General features: G+C 57.5%; 6 protein-coding genes across 6 annotated transcripts; all 6 read right to left on the bottom strand.

Annotated features, from left to right (window-relative positions):
- Window position 1: 1 nt before the first annotated feature.
- Window positions 2-583, bottom strand: LDBPK_050500 (ATPase alpha subunit; the record flags this gene model as incomplete). The annotated part of the gene is made up of 1 exon (XM_003858189.1): window positions 2-583. A coding segment is annotated over one exon (582 nt), but the record flags the coding sequence as incomplete, so codon positions are not given.
- A 1,244-nt stretch (window positions 584-1,827) lies between these two features.
- On the bottom strand, window positions 1,828-2,643 carry LDBPK_050490 (hypothetical protein, conserved; the record flags this gene model as incomplete). The annotated part of the gene is made up of 1 exon (XM_003858188.1): window positions 1,828-2,643. One exon carries the CDS (start codon window positions 2,641-2,643, stop codon window positions 1,828-1,830), a length of 816 nt encoding a protein of 271 aa, XP_003858236.1.
- Window positions 2,644-5,895: 3,252 nt separating this feature from the next.
- LDBPK_050480 (monocarboxylate transporter-like protein) lies at window positions 5,896-7,620 on the bottom strand (the record flags this gene model as incomplete). The annotated part of the gene is made up of 1 exon (XM_003858187.1): window positions 5,896-7,620. The coding sequence occupies one exon, from the start codon at window positions 7,618-7,620 to the stop codon at window positions 5,896-5,898; it is 1,725 nt and encodes a 574-aa protein (XP_003858235.1).
- A 1,015-nt stretch (window positions 7,621-8,635) lies between these two features.
- Window positions 8,636-9,364, bottom strand: LDBPK_050470 (hypothetical protein, unknown function; the record flags this gene model as incomplete). Its single annotated transcript, XM_003858186.1, has 1 exon — window positions 8,636-9,364. The coding sequence occupies one exon, from the start codon at window positions 9,362-9,364 to the stop codon at window positions 8,636-8,638; it is 729 nt and encodes a 242-aa protein (XP_003858234.1).
- A 1,500-nt stretch (window positions 9,365-10,864) lies between these two features.
- On the bottom strand, window positions 10,865-12,748 carry LDBPK_050460 (GTPase, putative; the record flags this gene model as incomplete). The annotated part of the gene is made up of 1 exon (XM_003858185.1): window positions 10,865-12,748. One exon carries the CDS (start codon window positions 12,746-12,748, stop codon window positions 10,865-10,867), a length of 1,884 nt encoding a protein of 627 aa, XP_003858233.1.
- An 870-nt stretch (window positions 12,749-13,618) lies between these two features.
- Window positions 13,619-14,209, bottom strand: LDBPK_050450 (hypothetical protein, conserved; the record flags this gene model as incomplete). Its single annotated transcript, XM_003858184.1, has 1 exon — window positions 13,619-14,209. The coding sequence occupies one exon, from the start codon at window positions 14,207-14,209 to the stop codon at window positions 13,619-13,621; it is 591 nt and encodes a 196-aa protein (XP_003858232.1).
- Window positions 14,210-15,294: the final 1,085 nt, after the last annotated feature.

Below are 15,294 nucleotides of genomic sequence, written 5' to 3'. Positions count from 1 at the left end.
ACGTACTGGGCCACGAAGCGGCGCATGATGCTTGTGCGGTCACGGGGAAGAGGGGAAGGGGTGGGGGCGGAGGGGGGGGGGGCTGTTGTCCTGCGCAAAGAGTTGCCGAGGTACAGGTTTCTAAGGGATGGCCGCAGGAAGGTGGGGGAGGGGGAGAGGGCGCGCCGTATGTGGGTATCGGGAGAAGCCCCAAGGCAGAGGCCAGCAGCCAAGCGGGCGGTCGCGCGTGCGCACGGAAGGACGAGAGGATGTTATAAAGTTGAGCAGAGACAAGGTGACGGGGAGAGACTGAGCAGGTGGTAGGGAGGGGGACAGGATGGCACATGCCCTGCAGAGACGCACGGAGAGGTGAAGCTGGTGGGGATGATAGTGGGGAGGACGAGGAGACGAGGAGGGAGCGCTGTGTGCGCAGCAGCCAAAACGACCACCTCTCGCTCGCGTCTGGTTGCCGTGGTAATGAATGGCGTTTGCTGCTGGTTCTCCTGTGATGTACGGGAGCCTGTTCTTTTTTCTCCGCCGCTGGACTCCGTCCGAAAGGGCGCCGAAGGTCCGGCAGCGATACACACACCAACACACATGGCATACATGCATGCACCGCTACAGGCGACTCTCTGCCTCGCGGTGCGTGCGATGGTGCGGAATGGCGGCTAGAATGGGGCAAGGGGCGGCGGGGTACGCGCCGGAAGACGGACGTGTGAGAGCGGTCTTGGAGACCAGCACCCGCGGGGTGTCAGGGGCGGGCGGAGGAAGAGAAAGAGAGAGGAAGGGGGAGGGGGCAGGCGGAAAGGCGGAGCGGTACGGAGCTGAAGCTGGAAGGAGGAGAAAGGGGTGAGCGGACGGCTCTTCAACCTGCAGCGGATCAAGCAAGAGAGGAGAACGGCGGCGGTGAATCCCTCCCTCTCCCCACTCCTCGCCTCCCATTCCCACGTGAGACCTCAGAAGGAAAACGGGGATGGAGGGCGATGAATGGAGCTAGTGAGCCATGTGGTACCCCCCCACTCCACGCGTGCCTGTGTCCAGAGAGGAAGAGGCGTCGGGATGGGGAGGGCAGAAGGGACCACAATGACGACAGCACTTAGCTTGAAAAGGGTAGGAGATGGCGCTGAGCGGAGAAGTGGGAGTGGGGGCGGGAGGAACGACGACGGAAAGCCATCAGGTGAGACGTCAAAGACCGGCGTGCTGCACCCGGTCTCTTGCCGCCTTCCTTCTTCCCTGCCTCTCTTTGTGCATCTCAGCCCCTTTCAAGTTGCTAACTACGCAAAAACGGACCCCGCATGCGCGAAGAAGGTACACACACGCTGGCTCCCGCTCCCTCCTCTGTATCACAGCCACTGCTCTGACTACTACTACTACTAGGGGGGGGGGGGAGAAAAAAAAAACAGGCGAGTGAAAGGCGCGCACGCGCACACGCAGGCACAGGCGCAGGTATATCACCGGCGAAGAAGCCGACGCAGCGACAACAGAGAGTGAGACGCCAAAGATGCCGCGGAAGTCAACGCGGCACCACATCACGGGGAACACACACACTCACAGACACACACGCTGAGAGAGTTAAGGGTGTCACTCCGCCACGATGCTCGACAACATCAGGCGCGGATGCTGGCAAAAAAAAAAGGCTGGGTGGGGTGCGGAAAAAGAAGGAAGGAGTGGGGAGGCACGCCAATCGTGTCTGCAACATAGTGCTGCACAACGACCCCACCAGCACAGACAGGCAGATACACCTTCCTTATACATCTATGGCTGCGCTTCTTGCCTCCCGCGTCTTTCTCTCGTTGCGCTCTTCCTCGTCAGCACGCCTTCCCCCTCGCCTCCCCATCGTACAGCAGCTTACGAGATCGGTGACTTCTCCGCCTTATCGGCGGCCATATCAGCAGCTGCTGCCTGATCGCGCGCCATATACTCCGCGCCTGCCACCCCGCGCAGCCGGTTCGGTTGCCAGTTCTTTACGATTTCCTCCACGAACGGCGATGTCGGCTCCAGCGACGGGAAGACGGAGCGGCGGCCGACCATCACGGCGACGATAAAGATGAAGAGACACTTCGTGAGAAAGCGCACGAAGACCAGAAGGTCGGCGAAGGTCAAGTCCGTGATGGCCATCTGTCCCGAGGCCAGATACGCCACCTCGCTCCGAAACTTTGCCCACCGGTACGGCAGCAGCGCCCGCTGCCCGTCCACATACTCGCGCCAGACGGCGATCGTGATGTCCTCTCCTCGCGCCGCATAGGCGTCGATGTGCCGCTTCAGCGGCTCGTCCATTGCCGCTACATGCCTTGTGCACACGGCTACCGGCACCGTGAAGGGCTTTGCTAGCGCGCGGGCTAACCGGCTCATACTCGAATCAGAGACGACCTCTGCCCCTAGTGCTTGCTGATGATTGTGGAGGGGATGGTGTGCTGAGGGAGGGAGACGGGAGGGGGCGGCGACGGTGGCAGCGGGTGAACGGACACACAAAGTAAAACACGATATGTGGTTCGCTAAAGATGATGTGGATACAAGTGCGGTGAGAGAGAGAGCGGAAGAAGCGAAAATGCCATCGAGGGAGGGCGAGAGTGCGTATGCACAACAGCCGCAGCGGGGGGGGGGGAGGAGAGCAGAGAAACATTGAGAGACGGAGCTGAAAGGGGGTGCAGGTGCAGGAGGCATCACTATGCCCAATCCTTGCCGTGCCGTAAAGGCCGCAACAGCCTCTCGAAGAAAAACAAGGAAAGGAACACGCGAGCGGGCGCACACCGGCGCGGTTGATCGGCAGTGCCACGTGTAAAGGATGGGCAGTCCTCCGCACGACTCCGCGTGTCGGGCGAGGGAGTAGGGAGGCAAGCAGGAAGCCCTCTTTTAATGATCACCATCGCGAGGTGAGTGCTAGGTGAGAGAGAGAGACAGAGAGAGTCAGGCACACACAAACATGCACGAGCGGTGATCGTGAGAGAAAGGAAAACAGGGTTCGTTGCTGTGCACACAGCAGCTCTCGTCTCTGCGTCTGCGCCCCTGCCCATTTCTCTGCCATCTCCTCTGCGCGCCAGCCGCCGCTGACGCTCCACCAGCTTTACCCACCGCTCACCCGCTGCATTCAGCAACGGGGCGCCGTGCGCCGCTGATTACTTCCTAATGGATACATAAATTCTCTTTCCTGTGCGCGCGTCGCGCTTGACCGTAGGGATAAGTCACGAAGACGTGGCAAAAAACCGCGAAGGAGAGCACACAGTGTGGGGGAGGGAGAGGTGATATGGGGCCATGCCGCCACATCATCCCGCGCTCATACAGCCCCGCATACTCTCACAAACCCGAAAAAACACCACACCCACGCTCGCACACATCCATTCCGTCATTCGCATTCCCCACCAACAACCACTCGGGTGCCGCCGCCCCCCCCCCCTCCCCCCCACCTCTATCCCTGACGATCCTCCTTCCCTTGTACATCTCTCCCAAAACAACCGCATTACGCACTTGGTCTGCCTCTGTTGTTGTTTTCGTCGCGCCGCTGCCGTTTCTGTGCGCGTCTCACGCTTCAAAAAGGAGACTTGCAGGAGTCGGGGAGGAAGAGGGGAGGAAGGGGAGGCGACCAGTAACAAAATCCAGAGGGGCGACCGGTACAGGTACACACGCGCACCTGCGCACGAACAGGAATGTACGTATAAACATACATACCCGCACACGCACACACACGAGTTGATCATGACGAAAGAAGGGGGAACAAGGAGGAGGGAGGGGCGAGGGTACGAGTCCAGAAGAACGTCGCGACAACGATAATTATAGTGAGGATAGTGGCGAAGGAAAAGAAAGCGGAAGGGGAGGCGACAAGAGCAGACACACAAGGAGGTTATATATATATATATATATATGTATATGACTGTATTGTTGTCTGCGGGTGCACGTATACGTCTGCGTGTGTCCGTCTGTCTGGGCGTTTGTGTGTCCTACGTGACCACTACACGTTGCACTCTCTCTCACACTCCCTTCCCCTAGCGCCCCCTCTCCTTGCTATTTCGCCCGCTCGCACTTTCTCTTTGTATCTCGTATCTTAACACCAACGCGCGCGCACACACACACACACGGGCACAGACTCAAGCAGCATATGCGTACTTCATGCGGTTCATCGCATGAGGGCAGTGCATGTTTGCTCTTGTCTGCTCCGGTGCCTTCTTTTTTGTTTCGCGTCGATTTTTATCCTTCATATAAGCATACATACGCATCTATATACACACATATATATATATATGTGTGTGTGCGTGTGTGTGCTTATTATCTTCATTCCGTATTTTTTTTTCTCCGGTGTTTTAGGAAATAAAAGGTAAAAAGGAGGAAAACAGCATAGCTCTGCTCAACACACACACACACGTACAAACATACGCATACACGATACACACCCACATACATCCACATGCACACACACACACACACAAGGGTCACGCGAAAAAAAATGAGCGAGGAGAAGGGGAAAGAGAGAGAGGTGTGACGTAGCACAGCAGTACGCATGCGTGCACGTGTAGGCTTACTCATTTTGCGGTAATCCACACGCACCCTGCAGCGAGGGGGGTGCATGGGAGAGGGCCGAGATGAGGCGGCGAAAAGAAAAACGAGCAATTTGCGCTCGCCCGCCGTATCACCCTCACTCACCCCTCCCCACCCCCGTCTGCTCGGTTCCACCTCCCGCTCTTGCACCTGCTTCCCCACGCGTACCATACGCCCCTCTCATCCCCTTCTTCGTCCGTACCACATTCCTGCTGACGCTTTTGCTGCTGCTTCCCCTCCCTCCCTTCTTCCTCCCCCTCTTATCCCGTCCCATATATATATATATATATATCCCATGCCTCACCCCTCTTTCCCGGATCGCCCTGCCACGCAGCACACAGCACAGGGAGGTGCGGCGGCGTCCCCCCTCCCCCTCTGCCAAATGGTTTGCGCCGTTTGCGGACAAACGCGATGCGAGGGCAAGGAGGAGGAGAGGGAAGAGGGGAGAGAACGCGCACACACACACAAAAAAAACGTAAGAAATCCACACAGAGGCACCCACACGCACACACGCAGAGGGAGAGGGCGAGCGTCGCAATGCAACACGATCTCCCTCTCCCTCTGCGTGTGTGCGTGTGGTGGTGCCGGTTCGGTCAAATTTGCGACCGCCATGAAGAAAATAAGGCCAAAGTACAAACGAAAAAAAAAAATATACACCCCCCCAAAAAAAAAGGGAGAAGCGCAGGTGGACATGAAAGCGGCAACGACGTCGTAAACAATAATGCATGCATGTACATATACATACACTACATATATATATATATACATATAGGCATATATATGCACGTGCACATGCACATGTATATGCAGGTATATACATTATCATTCTTTTGCGACTCGTGCCATGCCCTCTTCCGTGCGCGTCGGCGTGGCAGTGGGGCAGAGAAGCACAAGGGAGAGAGCGGGTGAGCGCTTGGGAGAGGGGGAGAGGGAGAGGCGCTCGGGTTGGGGGGTGCGGGGGGGGGGAGGGGAGGATGGACGGAGTGGCGTTGGGGAAAAGCCGTGAGAGACGACGACGTGACGTGATCGACACACGGACACACACACACGGAGGAGCAGCAGCGGCAGCGCGCAAGAACGCCGCACAGTCGTGAATGCCGCTTTCTTGAGAACGGCGGAGAAAGGAGGAGGAGAACTCGGCCATGTGCGCGATAGCAGTGCATCGACGGGCCCATTAGCGACCGGCTCCAAGCACCACCATGGCATCGACCTGCAGCAGCGGGAACGCCTCACACACACCAGCGAGAGAGGGATATATGGTGCCTCACGCTAACGGCAGCTGCGGAAGCGGCGGCACTTTCCGTTTCGTCGTGGTAGGGCGGGCTGAGGGCAAAGACGTGGCCAGTGGCCGGAGGGGAGATGGTGGCGACACGTGGCGGCCCCGTCTCACGCCTGCTCCACCACGCGCATGAAGACGCGTCCGACGCGACTCTGCTTCTCCGGCCCCAGGAGCAGGTAGCACAGCACTCCCGGAAACGTTGTGCAGCAGCTGATAAACACACAGCCGTACGAATAGTTGCCGTTGTAGCGTGTCTGCAGCTGCGCCTGAATCGGCGGGGCCGAGAAGCCGCCAAGGCAGCCAGCCACAAATACACAGCCCATGAAGAAGCCGAGGTTAGGCCCGTGGAAGTCCTTGGCGATCAGCGCCGGCATCATGGCGAAAATGCCAGCCGTGCAGAAGCCGACCACACTTAAGCACACGGCGAAGGCCGCGTAGCTGCGGCAAAAGACGAGCAGCGACGTCGCCAAACCACCGACGGTGGCGCACATTGTGTAGGCGAGGGCGTCGTCGGTGAAGGAGGCCACGCCGCCTACCAGGATGGAGCCCACAATCTGAAACACACCCCAAAACGTGAACACCGTCGACGCCTTGGAGGTGCTGATGGGGGTGACGTCTGCATACACCGTGCCAGCGCTGCCCATGGAGGAGACGTAGGGGACGGCCACGTAGATCAGTCCGTAGAAGGACCAGCCGTAGATGGCGAACATGAAGAAGTGCGTAAGGAAGCGAACGGAGAAGAAGACGCGCATCATCTCTCTCCAAGTCAGGCGCCGCACGTGCATATCCTGGATTAGATCCGTCACCGTGCAGGCCTGGGTGCCGTGCACTTTCCTTCCATGTTGCGCGAGCTGCTGCTGCGGCTGCTGGTGACGACCCAATAACATGCTCATGTCGTCGCTGCCGCCTGGCGACGCCAGGGCGGCGCGAGCTGACGCTGCTGCATCCGGCTTGCCGCCCTTCTTGAGAGTGTCACCGTTGTCGTGGTTCGCCGCCTTCTCCGCCTCCGTGCGCATGGAGTCGATCATCCGGGTTGTCGGTGAGGCCGCGGCGTTCTCACCTGCCTCGGGGGTTATCATGAGCATTATTTCGTTCCTCTCCTCGTGGCTGAAGCTTCTGTGCGCGATACAATCATCATGGCTAGGCTCGCGGGCGGGGCTGTTGCCGCCGCGTGCGTGGTCATCCACGTCAACGTCGTCCTCGATCGGGTGGCGGCGGCAGGAGAGGATTGTGGCAACCAGCCCAATGGCGCAGAACGCGGACATGAGGCGGAAGGTATGACGCCAGCCGTAGACGTCCACGAGACTGCCGAGCACCGCTGGGACAACGGCACTGCCGACGCCGCCGCCGCAGAAATTGATGCCCTGTCCAAGGCCAAGGCGACGCCGGAACCACGAGCCGGTCGCCGCTGCGCCAGGCGACAGCATCAACGCGGAGGAGATGGAGGCGAGCAGCGAGTAGGATGCCGTGACCTCCGCCGAGCTCTTCGCAAAAGACGAGCTCAGCCACAGTGCGGCGAAGAGCATCACTGTGGAGGTGAACATCATCACTCGCGGCGGCACGCGATCGACAAGGAAGCCAGCAAGGACGCCGAAAACCGGCGACAGCCCGAGAGACACGGAGTTACCGAAGCTGACGGTTGTCGCGCTCGGGTAGCCCAGAGACGGGTCATTCTGCATACTGTTCGAGAAGATGGAAAAACTGTTGTCGATGCCGTAGCTCATCATCTGCATCAGAGCACCGGAAACGGCGACGAGGTAGCCGATCCAGTGGTCCGCCGGGCGGTGGGTGACCGCCCGGTCCACCTTCTTGCATGCCTCATAGATCTGCATGGCTTGTGTGAGAGGAGAGAGGGGGGGGGAGAGGACGTCTGCCGGTGGCGGTGAGCCCTTTGCCCGAGCCGTGGAAGCACGACGAGCAAAAAAAAATGAGAGGGGGAGAAGCGTAAAGCAACAACAAAAAAGGATCAGACACGTGGAGGATGTGACGTGTGGATGCGGGGTGGGTGGTAGTGGACAGAGAGAGACTCTGAGAGGGGGTGGTGGTTGCGTCACCCAATGGCACGCGTGGCATCATAACGATGGTGAACACCCGCAAGCGCAAAGCAGAGAGAGAGAGAGACAGTGGGACAAGAAAGGAGTGAGGAGGGGGAGGGGGAGGGGGAGAGATGCAGCCGGCACAAGGAGGGACCAGCCGCCCATGCGCCGTTAGCAACGCACATAAGGATAGGAACATAGGAAGAGAGAAGTGACATCTGCGCATGCATCATTGTTGGCGAAAGCCACAACACGTCAGAGGGGAGGGGAGGAGGAGGGGGGTGATGGCCGTAGCAGGCGGGCCTGGATAGACCTCACTTGCGCCATCTGAGAGCCACTCTCCCCTCCCCTGCATCTCATGGCGGCTCACGTGCATCCCGACATCACCTGGAGAGGGAAGGAAGGATGGGGATGCGAATGGGAAGCGGAGGAGGGTGGGATAAGGGCGAGGCAGACGAGCAGAGAAGACACCACGTCAACAGTATTCTTCTCATGCCCTCGCCTTCTACGTCTTGATACGTACACACGTACACACGCACGCACACGTACAGGGATCTCTGGAGTTTCTTTCCTTCTGTAACTCATAATGGCGTAACGAGAGGGAGAGTGGTGGTGGTGTTGGGGATGTATCATCACGATGGCGATGGCGGCATGCGTAAGCCACACGCTCACTTTAGTGCCACGGCTGGAAGGCACGAAGGGACGAAGGAGAGGGTGTGAGCGGTGCGAGAAGAGGTATCGGGCAGCAACGCACACCACACAAGAACAGAAGAGAGGGCGGGGCGGGAGGGGGGGGGCAGAGTTGCGACGTTTATGCAGCCTTGGGGAGGGTCTGTGCCATGTCAGCCTGCCGGCGTGCACGGTTTTTTCGCGCAGCTTCGCGCCCCTCTCGCAGCAGCTCCTCGGCACGCCGGGCTTTCGCGTTGAAGTAGGCATCCCGTTCCTCGCGAATGAATCGCAGTGCCCGTCGCGCTCGTCGTGTCGCCTCATCCTTGGTTGAAGCGGGCACCACCGGTGCAGCCGCGACATGAGGCTGGTGCCGAGGCAGATCTTTGCAGGTCTTGTCAGCGTTGGGCGGAGGCGTCACTGGCTTTACAGCACTTCTGCCGCTTCGTTTCGGTTGTGGAGAAAGCGGCGGTGGCACACTGGTTGCCGCCAAAGGTTGTAGGAGAGGCGAAGAACTGCTACTGATGGTGCTAGGCACAGGACAAGCGCTGTGCCGGAAGGGTGGTTGCAGAACCCTTGCCGCGTCGTGGGTGTGGCGCCTCCAAGGCAGCGGCACTGCCGATGGCTGCTTGATGCAGGTAGTGGCAACGGCCACTTCAGGCTTAGCAACTGCGCAACCCCCGTTGTGAGCCATGGTAGGTTCCTTCGCAGAAACCATAGTAGCAGCGTCACCCTCGTTGAGAAAATCAAGGCTACTCAGCTGATGGACGAGCAGCTGCGCGTAGTGTTGTTGAAGGGCGTCGAGGTGCCGGAGCTCTATCTCTAGCTCCTGAGCGAGGGCAACGGCATGCGGCAGCGTCGCGTTACTCGTCATGACGCAGGCATGTCATATGCAGAAGAGTGTTAACCAACGCAGCTCCTGCCTGCTGCCTTTGCGCTCGCCGGTCTCCACGTTTCCCAGAATGTCTATATCACAGTGTCTAATGGTTGTGTCGTCCAATGCACCTGGAAAGCGGCAGGCACAAGGCGATGCGCCCCACACAAAACTGAAGCGGGCAAGGGTAGAAGAAAGAGCGAAAGACAGGAAGTGCCATGAGCGAGTGCCGTCAGCTACACAGGTGGAGTGACGGGCGACGTCTCCATGTGTACACACGCAACAGCAACATATATATATATATATATATGTGCACATATGTAATCCAATGAGAGGGACCGAGAGCGTTGTTGCCGGGGCTGCTCTCCCTCTGCTGCTCGCACCACGGATTCGAAAAATGCGCCATCGGGAGGTGCCACAACAACCAGATGTGGTAGGGGGTAGCAACAGAGAAAGACCTTTTCTCTTGTTTTCCGTGGACACAATCTGCGGAAAGCCTAGTGCGGTAGAATGCGCCGCAGTAGCGTGCCCATACAACTGCGAAGGTCTTCATACCTCAACGTTCCTCCCCCCACACACATACATGCACACGTTAATGGTGCCCTTTTCGCTTATTCGTTATTCTGGGTGCCTCGCGTGCCCGGACAGGAGAGGGACGATCGATTGGCTCGCACGCGCACCACTTTACACGGAGTTGCCCTTCACTCCCCTCACTGCTTAGATGAAGTTAACAACAGCCGAAACAGAAGTGTCGGCACTTACACGGCTGTGCTCGTTTAAGCGTAAAGGCAAAAAAAGAAAAAAAAACACGCACAGACACGAGGAACACATTTTTCCCCAACTCGTCCATTTCGCCGCCATTGAAAATGGAGTCAAACGCCACTCGATCCCCTGGCCCGCCACAGGCCCCCACCCCGCGGTGCGAGGCAGCCGTAGAGGCACACGCGGTGCAGCGACGCGCCGGTCTAGCCATCCCCGCGTGGCCCCTGCGCCGAACTCCGCCCGCACCCTTGGTGCATCGCTCGCGGGGCGGCGCGGGCGTGTTCACTGTCGCAGGTTGCTCGGACGGCGCTACGTCGTAGGTGCTCGGCCCGGCCATCGCCAGCGGCGGTTCGGGGTCGGAACGGGCTGGGGGGCTGCTCGGCTTCCCCTCGCACACAGGGGGGTGGGGTCGGTGGGCCCCGTGCTGCGAGGCGTGTGTGTGTGTGTGTATCCCTTCCCTCTTCGTCGTGGAGGGGGGTCACAGAAAAATCAGGAACAGCGAAAATGAAAAGGTGACCAGCAGACACAGGCTAAAACACAGACCAAGCAGAGCGATGGATAGAGTACGCCAAAAAAAAAAAAGAAACGGCAACAGCGGCCGTTGTTTCTCTAGGCAAATGGGATACGCAAGACGCGAGACGATGAACGATCATGCGCAGCAGGAGAGGTGTCGCACACACAGACACTTAAAACAACGGCACCAGCAGCAAAACGCACATGCGTTTCTTGTGCTTTGCGTTACTCCTGGGCAGCAGCCAAGAACCGCGCCCAAAGCGCATCGTCGCTCTCGCGATCAGCGTCCGCTGAAAAAGCCTCCACGCGCTCCTGCCCCTTTCGTGCGGCCTTCCGCTTCTGCTGTCGCCGGGCCTTGCGCTGCTTCTCCTCCTGCTCGCGCACGTACGTGGCCACTGTTGCCAGCTGCGTGTGCATCTTCTTCGCAGGCAGCCTGTCAGTCTTGCTCGGTTTCGAAGGCTTGACAGCTTCCTCATCCTTCTCCGCCTCACTACCGCTGTCGAGCTGGTCCTCTTCAGGCGCTTCATTCACGCTTTCCTCGTCCCCGTCATCTGCCTCATCTTGCTCCTCATCGCCACGATGAATGGTGTCATCTACCACGTTGAAGGTGCTGTAGTGCTCAATCAGCTTCATGTGCTTTTCCTGCGGCTGCTCCATCGCATCACGGTGGTGTTTATTGGACTCGAACGGCGGCGCGTTAAACCACGGCAGACGCCCGCGCTGCCAGTCGTACAAGACCATGCGCGCGGCAGCTTCTACGTCCGGCTCACCTCCAGCAACCAGCTTTCCGCGCAGCTTTGCAAGCTTCTCGAGAAAATCAACAACGTCGCGCCATTCTCTGACGCCATAAGTGGCCACAATATCGCCGTGCTTGACAATCTTCAACACGGTATCCACGACATCAGTCTTGTCCGCATTTCCGAGACGCTCCACACGCACGACACCCTTCAGCACCGCCTGAATATCGTTGTTCGACTCCCGGTCGTACACCACGCCGGGGCAGTCGATGAGGAAGATACTGCGTGTCAGAGCAACATACTGCCACACCTTCGTCTCACCAGGAATGGGTGCCACCTTGCAGACGGATTTACGACGTAGCGTGTTAATCAGCGAGCTCTTTCCCACATTTGGGTAACCAATCACACCCACAGAAATCGGCGTCTTGGTGCGCTTGCTGCCGCGGTGCGTTACGTTGTGCAGACGCGCAAACTGCCGGAGTAAAGAAATGACGTTACCTTTGCCAAAAGGGTGATTCACACTGGCATGGAAAGCAATGGTGGGATAGTCCTTGCTGAGAATCTGAAGCCAGCGAGCCGTGGCCCACAGAGGCACTAAATCGCACTTGTTCAACACCAGAACGAAGTGTTTATATTTTTTCTCACGCCGCATGAAATCCTCCAGAAAAGTACTTCGCGTACCCATCGGATCGCGCGCGTCGACGACGTACAGCACTACATCCGAGCTGTCAATCACCTTGTACAGCTCGCACCAAATTCGGTTTGATTGACCCTTGGTCATCAAAATCCCGTTTCTGGTTTTATCGTCGCGATCCTTGTGCACCCCCTTCATCAAATCGCGGTCCTTCTCTTTCTGGTTGCAGTTGTAATAGTCACCTTTGGCGTTGGCCTCTGTCGCCAAGGTTGACATGTCCACAGCATTGAGTCGCACCCGCTTGCGGTTCGCCTTATCACCAAACGTTTTGTCCCACTCCATTTCTTTACGGATGCTTCCGTCAGTGTTCTTCGGCTCTTCAAGAAGGCTCAACGGCAGCTTGGACTGCTTGATGATGACGCTGTACGGGTCTTTATACTTGGCTCCCATTTCTTCGCGGAACTTCTGAAGCGCCTCCTGGCCGATGGTCCGGGTGTTGCCGAACCAACGGCGGTCAGGTGCAATGCGCGCCATCTGCTGCTCAATGCGATCGGATGCTTTGAGCACGCTTCCTTTGATGATGTTGCCCTTTTCGTCACGTTTAATTTTCGACTTGTACATTTTCAGCCGCTTAATGGTGCGCTGATCCCGAAGACTAGTCTTATTTGGGTCGGTGCGCCGGTTTGGGTTGGTAGGGGCGAGAAGCCCCTTTCCGGCCTTTTTGCCTGGCTTGCCCATCCCTTTTGTGGTGCGCTGTGAGAAATCAAGAAAATAAATATTCAAAAGGCTCACCGTTGGATGAACATCCGACCGGCAGGTGCACGACACAGAGAAAAACGCTTTACTGACTGCGCATAAAAAAAGAGTGGTGTTGCAGGCACGTCTGAGGCCAAACGGTAGGTCAGCTTCTTCCTTTGCTACTTGGCAGGGATCCAAGTGCGAGCCAAATTACAAATAATATATTTACATTTTTTTTTCGTGTTTGATAAAAAAAAAACAATAATAATAATCCGAATATCAAATGATAAATCCGGTTGTATATCAGCGTGCGAAGTCATCCATGATAGAGTGAGGGGGAAAGCAAATGCAATATAAACAATAATGATAGACACGGAAAGAGTTCGAAATAATTCAACACAGCAGCGCACAGGCGGCATACTCATTTTTGCTGGCTTTGCCACCACCAAAACCAGGACAAGGTCGTGGAATGATTGGTGCTGTATCTGTGGCGATAGGACACGAACACAAGGATGCGCGCATCTCTGCTTCGGCCACTATGCTCACATCTAGCGTGTGATATTCGTGAATGATGCTGTTGCTCAACCACGAGTGCCACGCTGAGGTATAAGTCTTCGATCGTGCTTTTTTTTTGTCTTTACGCCGTCAATGAACTTTGGAGACAAGATAGATGGCTTCTTGCGACTTTACCGATGAACATATACAGAAAAAACTTTAGTGATCGCCTTTTTCAATGCCGTGCGTAACGCAACATTTCATATATATGTATATATATGTATGCATATATTGATTTTTCTCCTTCGATTGTGCACATGTCGACACACTAGCGCAACAAGAGCGCTTTTCGACACCGATGCCTTCATAATTTTCTCACTTCTTCGTCGTGGCCTTCACAGCATCATCAAACCATGGGTAGTCCCTCGACACCTCCTCCAAATCCTCGCTTGTGATCTCCGTCTCTTTGTCAAGGCCCATGACCTCGTGAATGATGCCGTTGTCGTCCTTGCCACGGAGCTTGCAGCCGAGGCCGATGCACATAAAGTCGAGCAGTCCCTGCATGCCAAACTGCTCAGCTGCCGTCATTGTCAGGAGGTAATGCTTCTGGTTCAGAGGCGAGCAAAGACGCTGGTTGAAGAAATCATTATCCCACTTGTCTGTCACAACGTAAGAGAAATCACGGTAAATGCATGGGCGAGTCAGCTGGCTAGCGGCATGGCCATCTACGCCATAGTGGACCGCCCAGCGAATAAGGTGCTCCAGCACCGCGGCTGGGTAGCCAAACTCTGGGATCTCGCCCTCGGCTTCCTCAATGAACGGGCACTGTTTGATGTAGTTTTTCGACACCTCGATGTACTTGCCATCGTCACAGTGGACAATGATATAAAGGTCGCGGTCTACTTTGAACTCGCCGTTTGGGCCCTTTAGCACCAGACGAATATCCATAGCGCCTTCGTCAGCCATTGTTGAGACGATGGGTGAAAATGAAAGGTATAACTGTAAACACGTTTCCTTTCAAGCGGCTCTTGAGCAGAAACAGAGTATGTCGAGAGAAAAAACGACTTCGTTCTCTTCTTGCACAGCTGGGAACACAGTGCACGTCGAAAGAAAGCCAAGAGGTCAGGAAGTAAGAGGGCAAGTGAGTGGGAGTGGAGAAGCGACCATCTGCGGCGCCGGATGCGTCAGAAAGTCATAAGGACAGCGAGGGCGGTGAAGTGAACTTGCCCGCGCCTCCGCTAACCAAGGCGCTCTCAAGAGACGATGTGTATTGCTTGTCGTAATTCGAGTCCAATATCAGAGAGCGGGGCTTTGTAAGAATTCGCCAGCGACACCGTTTTTCAGCAAAGAAATAGGACTAAGGATGAAAGCGGCAAAAAAAAAAAACGCTTTTCACATGCGGCGAGACGCACGCGTAAGCGCCCCTGGCACGAAAACGCTTCTGTATCCGGCGGAAACGTTTCCACAATGCGGGGTGCCGGCCTGGCTGCCCCGGGGCTCTCTCACCCGCCCCCTTCAGCGTCGTTTCCTTGCCCTCCTCTCGCGGGCGGGGGTGTGGCCCAGGCGGCGGCGCCTGGTTGGCGGGCGGCCCCTCTTTTTGCCGTCCACGGGGCGCGTGGCGTGGTGGGCCTGGGCCCCCGGTCCCCCGACATGCCGCCAACCCACGGCGCGAGGCAGCCGTAGAGGCACACGCGGTGCAGCGATGCGCCGGTCTAGCCATCCCCGCGTGGCCCCTGCGCCGAACTCCGCCCGCACCCTTGGTGCATCGCTCGCGGGGCGGCGCGGGCGTGTTCACTGTCGCAGGTTGCTCGGACGGCGCTACGTCGTAGGTGCTCGGCCCGGCCATCGCCAGCGGCGGTTCGGGGTTGGAACGGGCTGGGGGGCTGCTCGGCTTCCCCTCGCACACAGGGGGGTGGGGTCGGTGGGCCCCGTGCTGCGGGGCGTGTGTGTGTGTGTGTATCCCTTCCCTCTTCGTCGTGGAGGGGGGTGCGCGGAAAAGTCGGGCTAGGGTGGGGTTTGGGGTGGGTGGTGTGGGAGGGGGGTGGGGCGGG

This window comes from Leishmania donovani, chromosome 5 (assembly GCF_000227135.1).
Source record: "Leishmania donovani BPK282A1 complete genome, chromosome 5".
In the NCBI taxonomy this organism is placed as follows: domain Eukaryota; phylum Euglenozoa; class Kinetoplastea; order Trypanosomatida; family Trypanosomatidae; genus Leishmania; species Leishmania donovani.
Note: the sequence above shows the minus strand (reverse complement) of the source record. Positions and strands in the feature narration are given on the sequence as shown.